The sequence below is a fragment of the Bombina bombina genome, chromosome 1 (genome assembly GCF_027579735.1).
Source record: "Bombina bombina isolate aBomBom1 chromosome 1, aBomBom1.pri, whole genome shotgun sequence".
NCBI lineage: Eukaryota > Metazoa > Chordata > Amphibia > Anura > Bombinatoridae > Bombina > Bombina bombina.
In genome coordinates, this window is record NC_069499.1 from 1,108,487,875 (window position 1) to 1,108,499,964 (window position 12,090).

The 12,090-nt window shown below is 38.9% G+C and overlaps 1 protein-coding gene across 3 annotated transcripts in view; it reads left to right on the forward strand.

The window, feature by feature from the left end:
• Positions 1-12,090, forward strand: part of SCRN2 (secernin 2) — an 81,709-nt gene that overhangs the window by 67,778 nt on the left and 1,841 nt on the right. For all 3 annotated transcript variants that reach the window (XM_053697601.1, XM_053697610.1, XM_053697618.1), the window contains exon 4: positions 5,220-5,419. In XM_053697601.1, the coding sequence (XP_053553576.1) occupies positions 5,220-5,419 (200 nt within the window). The remainder of the gene's footprint in view (positions 1-5,219; positions 5,420-12,090) is intronic.

Consider the following 12,090-nt stretch of genomic DNA (forward strand, 5'->3'; position numbering starts at 1 on the left):
AAAAGAGAGAAGCGCTCAACCTGGAAACGAACAATAGCATAATAGCTTGTTCTATGGCTAGTTACCACCCAAGAAGCAGCCTCTTTTTCTCAACATGTGCCTTTCACAGAGAAAAACTTTCCTGAAGCATATCAGTCTGATCCTGACTTCACAGTACAGTCCAGCCCCGAAATACCAGGCAATCCTTCTCTGAACGAGAGAAACAGCAAAACCCCAGACGTACTTTAATCATGTTTGTTATGTGGTTCTATCTGCTGATGTGTAGTAATACTTTAGGCTCATGGCTTTTTGGAACATTAACGCCCCTATCGTCATTTGGCACGATCTTTGGACTTGCGCGCTATTTTATGACTTGCACTGTGCACCTCGTGACCTGGTGCGGTTACGTTGTTTTTTTCACTTTCGTATGCTGACCATGTGGCGACATAGAGAGTCTGCTCGTGGGTTGTCTGGTTCACAGGAGGTGGTGAGTGCCCCAGCCATTGGGGGTGTAAAGAAGGTGTCTGTTACCATTTGTCATGTGTGATGAATATAAAATGGCCTGGGTTATCCATGCCCATCAGTTATGTTTTCCGATTGCCATTCCAGAGTACTCTCTCTACTCTCGATTCAGGGTCCTCAGAGTGTGTTGAGCCATCCACCCCGAGGATGCTAGGTCCTGTGAGGTGCGTGTCCCAGAAACTCCCTTTGCCAAGCAAGCAGGTGTCCCTTTGGTCTTTACTCCTTCTCCGGAAGGTGGTCTGTTTCCTCCAGAGGTTACAGCACGGTTCCGCATGGCCATATCTGCGGCCTTGGTGCATTTGTATCTCCCAAGTGAAATCTTTTTAAGATACTGTCCGTCTTCTGTCAACCAGGACCCGCTGGGCGGGGAATTGCCCAATTCAGTTCGGCCTCCTGGGGAAGCGGGGGCCTCTGAGGCTTCAGGGGCCCCAACCTTGGGGCCGGAGTCGTTTGTCGATCCGGCAAGGGATAATTTTACCTTCCGCTATAGGTTGGCACGTCTTCGTGTCCTACTATGTTTTGGCGTTGCTAGAGGATCCCAGTTCTAGTGGGCCGAGGGATTCGAGGCTTTAGATGCCGGATGGCAACCTGGATAGGCGGTTGGGGATGAAGCTAATCTCCTTGTCGTCTCCGTTTTTTTCTTTATTTTATGTATCTGTTCCAGTTCTGAGCTTGGGTGAAGGGGGCCTTCTTATCGGCTGGTCCGGTTGGGTCAGTGATGTGCAGTCACTAGAGGCAGGTGAGGCAGTGCTTCACCTCTCATATGGGCAAAAATATATTTTTTTTTATTGGCTTTAAAAAAAAAATTGTATTTTTTTTCCCCAGCATTTTTTTCTCTCACAGCTATATGTTGTGCAATGAAGAGGCACAAGCAGGTCTGCCCACCATTACACAACATTCTGCGCCACCTACTGGATGCAAGTGGTTAAGATCATTGCATGTCCCATTAACTGCTTATTTGAGGCAGTCCTATTTGGGCTGAACCAATCCAGCGAGAGGCATTAGTAAGTGGAACATAGGGTTGGGGCTGGATGTTAAATCATATAAAACAAAACAAAAAACGGAAAAAAAAACAACTTTCATATATTTTGTTGCTGTCCTGTGAACCTGCTAGCTTTGCTAAAGTGAAGAAGAGAGTTCTGTTCTTCCCCTCTAAGTGCAGTGGAATGTGCCACTGTCACTTCCTGAATCCTTACAGAGCAGGAAGAGAGAGGCACAGAGAACACTGTTTTAGCCACATCTTATTGAAGTAAGATTTTACTAAAAAGGGATTCTGTTAGTGAAAATGATAATTTAATGAATGTGGTTTAGTGTTTTTTTTACTCTTTTACAGCAGGGTCGTTTCTGTATTTTGTTTACTCAAACTTTACACCCACTAACTTAGCAGCTTGCCTCTGTACTAATGTATAGTCTTACTTTCTGAACTCTCTGTAGCTCTGCTGTTTTATTACTTTAAAATGCAGTGGTCCCTCTCCCCCAACCCCCTTGTGTGTGTGTGTGTGTGTCTCTCTCTCTATCTATCCATCTCTCTCCTTATGTTTTTTTCTCCCCATGGTCTCTTTCTTTCTCTGTCTCTCTTCCTCCCCCTCTGACTCTCTCATCCCTTATGTAATGAAAGAATCTATAAGCATAATTTACAGCATTAAAGGGCCACTAAACCCAAAATCTTTCTTTCATGATTCAGATAGAGAATAGAAATTTAAACAGCATTACAATTTACTTCCATTATTTATTTTGCTTCATTTTTTAAATATCCTTAGTTGAAGAAAAAGCAATGCACATGGTGAGCCAATCACATGAGGCTTCTATGTGCAGCAACCAATCAGCAGCTAGTGAGCATATCTAGATATGCTTTTCATCATAGAATATCAAGAGAATACAACAAATTAGATAATATAAGTAAATTAGAAAGATGTTTAAAATTGCATTCTCTTTATAAATCATAAAAGAAAAAATGTGGGTGGCATGTCCCTTTAAAGTAAAAAGTATGTTTTAAACATATTTTAATGGGCATGGATTTCTAGATCTCATAATCAGAGCAAGCATTGTGTTATCTGGCAAGAGTTTCTGTTACAATCCTTTAGACTAAAATCAGATATTTAGTAAGTTGACCAGTTTTCCAAGACACCATTTAAAGGGACATGAAACCCATATGAAACCCATATGCAAATTTAAATAACTTTCCCATTTACATCTAATATCTAATTGTCTTCATTCTTTTGATGTCCTTTGTTGAAAATCATATCTAAATATGCTCAGTAGCTGCTGATTGGTGGCTGCACATAGATACCTCATGTGATTGGCTCACCCATGTGCATTGCTATTTCTTCAACAAAGGATATCTAAAGAATGAAGGCGTATCCTAGCCACTGCCTCACCAGTCTCTGACGTCACTGCACGTCACTGGGTTGGGTGTACCCATTTTTTTCCCCTGGGCGTTCACCGGCGGGTGCTGCCTTAATTTTAATTTAGATCCGGATAGGATGTATTTGATTTAATTTGGATAAAACTCAAGGGTGATATAACTTTCGTTGAGAATGTTCTTTCTCTGGAACCGATACTTGAGATTTTGTGGCCGCATGGGCACTTCCTCTGAAGTTGCGCACTTTGGTTAAGTCCGAGTAAGTTTCTCGCATTCTATTGGCTGATCGGAACAGCCAATAGAATGCGAGCTCAATCTGATTGGCTGATTGGATCAGCCAATCCGATTGAACTTGAATCTGATTCAATCAGCCAATCAGATTTTTCCTACCTTAATTCCGATTGGCTGATAGAATCCTATCAGCCAATCGGAATTCGAGGGATGCCATCTTGGATGACGTCACTTAAAGGAACCTTCATTCGTCGTCTAGTTATCGGTCAAGAAGGATGTTCCGCGCCGGAGGTCTTGAAGATGGAGCCGCTCCTCGTCGGATGGATGAAGATAGAAGATGCCGCTTGGATGAAGATGTTTGCCGGTCCGGATGTCCTCTTCTGCCCGGATAGGATGAAGACTTCTGCCGCTCCGGATGCCCTCTTTTGGTCCATCGGTGCCCGGTTGGGTGAAGACGACTCAAGGTAGGGAGATCTTCAGGGGGGTAGTGTTAGGTTTATTTAAGGGGGGTTTGGGTTAGAGTAGGGGTATGTGGGTGGTGGGTTGTAATGTTGGGGGGTGGTATTGTGTTTTTTTTACAGGCAAAAGAGCTGATTTCTTTGGGGCATGCCCCGCAAAAAGCCCTTTTAAGGGCTGGTAAGGTAATAGAGCTGTTAACTTTTTTAATTTAGATTAGGGTAGGGAATTTTTTTTATTTTGGGGGGCTTTGTTATTTTATTAGGGGGCTTAGAGTATGTGTAATTAGCTTAAAATTCTTGTAATCTTTTTGTATTTTTTGTAATTTAGTTTAGTTTATTTAATTGTAGGTAATTGTAGGTACTTGTAGTTAATTTATTTAATTTATTTATTGATAGTGTAGTGTTAGGTTTAATTGTAACTTAGGTTAGGATTTATTTTACAGGTAATTTGGTAATTATTTTAACTAGGTAGCTATTAAATAGTAAATACCTATTTAATAACTATTGTACCTAGTTAAAATAAATACAAAGTTGCCTGTAAAATAAATATAAATCATAAAATAGCTACAATGTAATTATTTGTTATATTGTAGCTATATTAGGGTTTATTTTACAGGTAAGTATTTAGTTTGAAATAGGAATACTTTAGTTAATAATATTTAATTTATTTAGTTAGATTAAAATTATATTTAATTTAGGGGGGTGTTAGGGTTAGGGTTAGACTTAGCTTTAGGGGTTAATACATTTATTATAGTGGCAGCGAGGTCCGGTCGGCAGATTAAGGGTTAATAAGTGTAGGTAAGGTAGTGGCGACGTTGGGGGGGCAGATTAGGGGTTAATAAATATTATGTAGGTGTCGGCGATGTTAGGGGCAGCAGATTAGGGGTTCATAGGGATAATGTAGGTGGCGGCGATGTGCGGTCGGCAGATCAGGGGTTAAACATTTTTATTATAGTGGCGGCAATGTGGGGGGGCCTCGGTTTAGGGGTACATAGGTAGTTTATGGGTGTTAGTGTACTTTAGAGCACAGTAGTTAAGAGCTTTATAAACCGGGGTTAGCCCAGAAAGCTCTTAACTACTGACTTTTTCCTGCGGATGGAGTCTTGTCGGTAGAGGCTCTACCGCTCACTTCAGCCAAGACTCTAAATACCAGCGTTAGGAAGATCCCATTGAAAAGATAGGATACGCAATTGGCGTAAGGGGATCTGCGGTATGGAAAAGTCGTGGCTTGGAAGTGAGCGTTTTTTGGAAGTGGCGTTAGCCCTTAACGCTGCTTTTGATGGCTAATGCCAAACTCTAAATCTAGGCGTAAATGTTTATAAGGGGTTTAATGAATAATTACAGTGCATCAGGCTGTTGGTGTAGCAAAACATGCTACAAAATAAACATGAAAAATAAAAATGTTTAATTAACTGTTGGTGTGACAAAACATGGTATAAAACATGAAAAAGAAAAATATATATATACAGTGTGTGTATGTGTTTATATATATATATATATATATATATATAGTGTGTGTGTGTGTTTATATTTATTTATATATATATATATATATATATATATATATATGAAACATTTCCATATTTTTCTTATTCTGCTGTTTTATCTCCCTTTTCCATACTACTTGTTTAGTCTATTTTTTTTTTCTTTTTCTTGTGTCCCCCTAGATTGGCTCTAGAGCGTGCTCCTTCTGCACAGGAAGCAGTGCTGGTTATCACTGAACTGCTGGCACGTTATGGCCAGGGTGGCAACTGCAGAGAGGACACCCAACCACTGATGTATCACAACACATTCTTGATATGTGACCGATCTGAAGCATTTGTGCTGGAAACAGCAGGGCAGTACTGGGCAGTAGAGAGAGTTACTGGTGAGAGTCTATAGTTTGTTAATTCTGCATTATATACTGGTATCACCATTAATTCAGCATTACCTAAAGCAAGTTATTACTCTGTGATTATTTTATGTAAGTTAAATGTAGTGAAGCAAAAGAGCAGTAAACACCAGCAGGACATTTGGTTGCTTGTGACAAATGATATTTGACATATTGCAGCTTATTGAGTTTAATAACGTTTTTTCTGTATTAAAAAAATAAATAAAAATCCGACCTTTGAAGTAATTTGTTAAATCAATAATTTAACGCAGAAAGGTGACGTAATTTATTAATAGCCTTTCAAATCTAGGAACCACTCTTAAATTTTAGAGCCAGCAAATTGTGCCTTTTAGATTTCATGGTGAAATGACGTGCCTATATCAAATAACCCATGTGCTATATACATCATGTTATATACAATTATATGATGTCCTTGATTGCATAGTACACTTAAAATGTACCTTGTAGGGACATTCTGAGGCTCCTAGGGAGGAAACAGGAAGCTGCTCTAGTGCACTTGTAAAGACTGAGTAATAGAGTGACTCTGTGTGACAGGCTCACTAGTGGCAGAGCATCAGCTTTAAAGCATTTATTAAAAAAATATGAGGTAAGGAAGGTTCTTGGTTGCCATTGCAACCGGTGCTTGGTATTTTTTTAAACCTCAGGATAAATGCATTAAAATAGTCTTTAAGATATTTCCTTTTGTGAGAATTAATTAAACATGCAGTTTTTAGAATTTATAGTCCAAACTAGTGTGCCTATTATCAGGTATTGTTGGTTTTATGCACTTGAAATTGTCAGAAACAAGTGCACTCAAATAATATAAAATCTTAAGAAAATACTGTTTTATGGGTACTGAAACTCAAAACATTTCCATCAATATATAAAGAGCACTATTTAAAAAGTATAAGTTAAAGAACCCTAACGTTAAATCTACTTAAAGGGACAGTTAATTAAAAATTTAAATTAACGGGACTGTCTAGTCACAATTAAACTTTTATGATTCAGATAGTACATTCAATTTTAAACAAATGTCCAATTTACTTTCATCATCAAATTTGCTTTGTTCTCTTGGTAACATAGGTAGGCACAAACTAATTTCTAAACTGTTGAAACCGCCTTTGATCTCAGTGGATTTTGACTGTTTTTAACAGTTAGACAGTGCTAGTTCACGTGTGTCATATAGATAACATTGTGCTCACTCCCGTGAAGTTATTTGAGTCAGCACTGACTGGCTAAAATGCAAGTCTGTGTCAAAAGCACTGCGATAAGGGGGCAATCTGCAGAGGCTTAGATACAAGGTAATCACAGAGGTAAAAAGTGTATTAAAATGATTGTGAAGTTATCTTTAATACACCGTATATGAAGATTTTGGAGCAGCAGCTTTAAAGCATCCGAGCTGGACGCCAAGTGGAGCACACAACGATTGGAAGAAGCCAAATTTGTCATTGCTTAGCTAAATAAAGTATTATATGCTGGCAGAGGAATAGCACAATGTTTATCATCTCTAAATGGTAAATATTTTCCAAAGGAAGCTTCCTTAAAAAATGTAATGACGGAGGCGTGTCCAGGCGGCGACCATGATAGGCTGCAAAATCTAGAGCTCCTAACGAGATCTCCCTAATCCGCCGATTACTGAGATATATCTGCAACATCAGCTGAAATACAACATAGCATTGAATAGTTTGAGCAGTGCTGAATCTAATGATACCAATCTTGCAGATTATATGACCGATGGGACCAGATCTGGACCATTGAACTATTAGGTGGCGGCCTAAAGACGAGGCTTCAACACCCCCCGTATATCGAGTAATACAGTTCAGACTATCTTCAGCAAACCTTATTTTACACCTAATATGGAGGAACACCAAGCGCTATTACTAACACTGATACAGCTTGACCATAAACTGGACAGTTGCATTGCTGATCTTATAGCTAAGGCGAGCAGCTCAGAGACGGAGGAAGCAGACATTATATATATTAACCCAGAAACAGAGTCTTTGCCATCACTGCAGTTTGTGGCGCCTTGTCCAGGTACATCTCCTACGAGAAAGGTATCAGACAGTGGGAAGAGGGATACCTACATAATACCCAACTATACTGATAACCCTATCTCTGCACACGACAAAATGTGGGACGGATACCATAGGAGACCTGACAAGAGCTGCTACAAAGAGTCTCCTCAATCCTTGCAAAGGTTAGCGCTCCAGCAAATATCCCATCCTGATCCTTTCTAGAGGAAGACATGAATGACTGTTACCCACTCCAGCGGGGGGGAGCAGCCGGCTTCCGCGGTGGGGAATCATTCTCATTAGCGATCACACTCCCACTAAAGGATCAGGTGGTTTTACTACGATTACATCCGCTATTGAACTGTGCTGTACTCGTCTCAATACACTTGATTCAGAGGGTCAGCACAAATACCATTGACGTTTTGTTGTCAGGATCTGTAAGCATGGCACTTCTTAGACACGGCATAGGATGAATACGGACGCTCCCTGAAATATGTAGTGGGGTCCAGCTTTTTCTTAATCCCCTCACGTAGTGAACTTTTTGTGTTCCGGTGGGGAGCAGCAGGCTCTGCATTTTCCATTACCGAGATGAGGCAGCTCAGACCGGCCCTGTTTCTTTGCTATATTTGTTTTTCTCTATGTTTATAGACTAAGTTTTAAAAGTTATTTGATAGGAGTTAGTATGTTATTATTGTATAAACTAGAATAGAAAGTCATTAACTCAGACCAAAACGTGGAGATTACTATTAATGCTGTATTTGGAGATGTAGTAAGATACATATAGATATATATATATTGAAGGAGATTGTAACCCTTGCACTGTAAGAGTATCATTATTAACATAACTTCACATAATCAGATAATTCCCATTAAAATGTGTATAGTCTGTCATCTTGTTTTTAGTAAGTACTCTGTGCAGATAAGGTGATCTATACTAGTAGCCTCTATAAGTTAAGTTTGACAATTGTTCACTCAGACTCCCATCTCTACATTTCTTATACCGGATAACCCTCAGACTTAGACATTATATATTAGAAGGTAGACAACTTTTGAATTATTCTTTATGGAGCAAAAATTTAGATATCCCACACTTGTATTAGTGCACTCAACTTTATACAGCAAGTTCCTCTTTCTAAACAGATAGTCATTAACTGGTAATATAGGATTAAAACATATCATTATCACACTAAATGGCATACTATTTTAACTTGTCATTTTTCATATTATAAGGTTTTCCGCTACTATATATTATTGTACTATATATTTTCAACACTCATTGTTAACTTCATTTATATCAGTTGCTAAATTTCTATTAAATAACTAGGTCCAAAAGGGACCTCCCCAAATGCTAATTTTCCTCCTCTAGAACATGTGAGCTTAGTTAAGTACAAAAGTTACCTTCTGTGTTAATTAAGGTAACTAGTGAAGAAAATTATATAAAATTGAGGTTCCAGACGCCTACCTACGGCATTCCAGTGTGTAGATTTCACTAGTGTCAATGGCTATTGTTATACTGAAATTTATGTCATTTCTGTTTTATGGTGATTCATATATGTTGTATTTTTTTGTTTTTTGCACAACTTCAATAAAAAATTATTAAATAAAAAAAATAAAAAATGTGATGACTTAAAGTGCCCCTGTTTTTAAATTATGTCATACATGGTAAATTAAAGATAAAACAATGACAATCACTTTAATATAACAGGGTTGGTTATGCAAAACTAGGGAATGGGTGATAAAGGTATTAGCTATCTTTTTAAAGAATAACATTTCTGGAGTAGACTGTCCCTTTAAATAGGATGGATAGAGCATGACATTTTAAACAACGTTACAATTTACTGCTTTTATCAATTGTGCATAGTTCTCTTAACCCCTTGAGTGCTAACGACGGCTCTGAGCTGTCGCAGAGTTTCCCACTTTGGTGCTAACGACGGCTCAGAGCCGTCACTAGCACTTTCCCACCTTAAGGGAGATCTGGGGGCTCCCACCTGCTCTTACCCCGGCGATCGGGCCTGCATAGTGACAGGCATCGCTGGGGCTTCACGTTATGCGAGGTGACGTCACCGCGCAACTTTATTTAACATTCATAATGTTAAGTATAGGAGCAGGGGGCATGCTGCTTAGAAGCCTGTATCTCAGGCATCTAAGCAACTACAGACCCCCAAGACCCACTGTTGGAAAGGTAATCACCTAACCTTTCCAACAGTGTAAGTCTTGGGGATCTGAAAAAAGGGAAAAAAAAGTTAAAAAAAATTAATAAAAAAAAAAACCTTAGCACCCAGGTGGAAAAGTGCTTAGCACTTAAAGGGTTAATATCCTTTGTAATCCTTCATGTGCTTCGGAGCGTGCAGGTGTCTTTAGCCATCTGGCAGCAGTGTTTATAGAAATGTATACATAGTTGTAAGTACTACTGCCATAGACTGCTAAAGACACGGGCCCATTCCTAAGCTCCTATCAGCCTACATAGGTTTACTCTTCAACAAAGGATAAAAAAGAACAAAGCAAACTTCATGATAGAAGTAAATGGAAAGTTGTTTAAAATTGCATGCTCTATCTGAATAATGAATGTGCTTGATTTTGATGATCCTTTAAATAAAGTATATCGATTTTAAAAAGTAGCCTGGCTGTGGTGAAATGTCTTGGGGTGCTCTATTAGTAAGATTACATTATTGGTAGATATTGAACTTTTTTGAAGGAGTCCGGGTCAGAGACAGAGATTAAAAAAAAAAGAGTCATAAAAGTTTTGTGTTCCAGCTCCACAGCCTGGTAGTTAGAAATGTTCCAGAAGGCTGTAATACTACTCTCCTTTATATACAACACCCTGTTTCTGGTGGCATTACTTCATGTCTAGGTAGGGTCTTCATGGAGTAAGAACGAAAAAAGATCTTTATTATTAAAGGGATCGTTTAGTGAAAATTAAACTTTCATGATTCAGATAGGGCATGTCATTTTAAACAACTTTCCAATTTACAGGCGTAGATGGCTAGACCATCACAATAAAGAGAATATAGTAATAAAGTGAGTCACACTAAGTTTTTTGTTTCCCAGTGCATATAAAAGTTATATTTACACTATACTGTGCAACAGCATCATGTCTAAAAAAACAATGTACATTACTTTATTTGCATTATACTTTATTGCTAAGAAAATGCTAACCTTTATCTGAGCCTTCAGTAAGTCATAGAGGCCTTTTTATGAAAAGTCTTGCGGACCTGATCCGACAGTGCGGATCAGGTCCGCAAGACCTCGCTGAATGCGGAGAGCAATACGTTCTCCGTATTCAGCATTGCACCAGCTGCTGGTGCAACGCCGCCCCCTGCTGACTCGCGGCCAATGGGCTGCCAGCAGGGAGGTGTCAATCAACCCGATCGTATTCGATCGGGTTGAATTGCGGCGATTCCTGTCCGCCTCATCAGAGCAGGCGGGGTTATGGAGCAGCGGTCTTTAGACCGCTGCTTCATAACTGGTGTTTCAGGCGAGTCTGAAGACTTGCCAGAAACACGGCCCTTCAAGCACCATACGGAGCTTGATAAATGGGCCTCATAATCTCTTTGCTGGTGGTGCTTATATATAGGTGTGTATTCATGTGTGTTTGTGTATATATGTTGGAAAAATGTCACAGATAGACTTGCTTGACAAAGGATTGCCTGAAACCTTTAATTTGTAAAAAGAGCAATAACTGCGAAGCACAATAAAGCAAATCGCAATTAAACGAGGTATGCCTGTACTTTTTATCATCAAATTTGCTTTGTTCTCTTGGTATTCTTTGTTGAAAGCTAAACCTAGGTAGACTCATATGTTAATTTCTAAGCCCTTGAAGGCCGCCTCTTATCTCCATTCATTTTGACAGCTAGATAGTGCTAGTTAATTTGTGCCATATAGATAACATTGTATTCACTTTATGGGTCAGCACTGATTGGCTAGAGTGCAAGTCTGTCAAAAGAACTGAAATAAGGGGGCAGTCTGCATAGGTTTAGATACAAGGTAAAGTATAATTATATAACCGTGTCGATTATACAGAACTGGGGAATGGGTAATAAAGGGATTATCTATCTTTTTTAAACAATAAAACATCTGGAGTAGAGTGTCAGTTTTAAGTATTAATCATTTTACTCTCATTGTCTTTTTGACTGATAAGTTAGTATCAGAATGACCCACATGAAGTCACTGTGGGGGGAAAAACCATTGTTTAGGTCTGAGAAAGCATGGACTGGAAGACATTCCTAGCAAAATGATACTTGTAAAAGAAATAAACACATTGAAGAGACAGGTTATATTATGTACAATAAGAAGTATTTTTGCAATATGCTTGTGTCTGAGGTGCCAATTACATCAAAGACACAAATTACTAAATTATGGTTTGAACATTTTGTCCTTGTAACTGAGTTGTGGTTCCTTTGTAAATGATAATGTATTTTCAAGAAGACATGCCAGCACAGGAACCAGACAGGCTTCTTTTTGTTAAGAAAAAATAAACTTTTTCACCTATGATACTAGAGGTAGTCAGAAGCATTGTATCTGTAAGGAGGTCAAATCAAATGTTCAGAGTGTGGGCTACATACACTCTGTTTTGCTATTGCATTTTATTATACAGGGAAGGGAAAATTCTATAACCTTCTGGAAAATGTCTACCTGCTCCAAGCTGAACATTGCTAA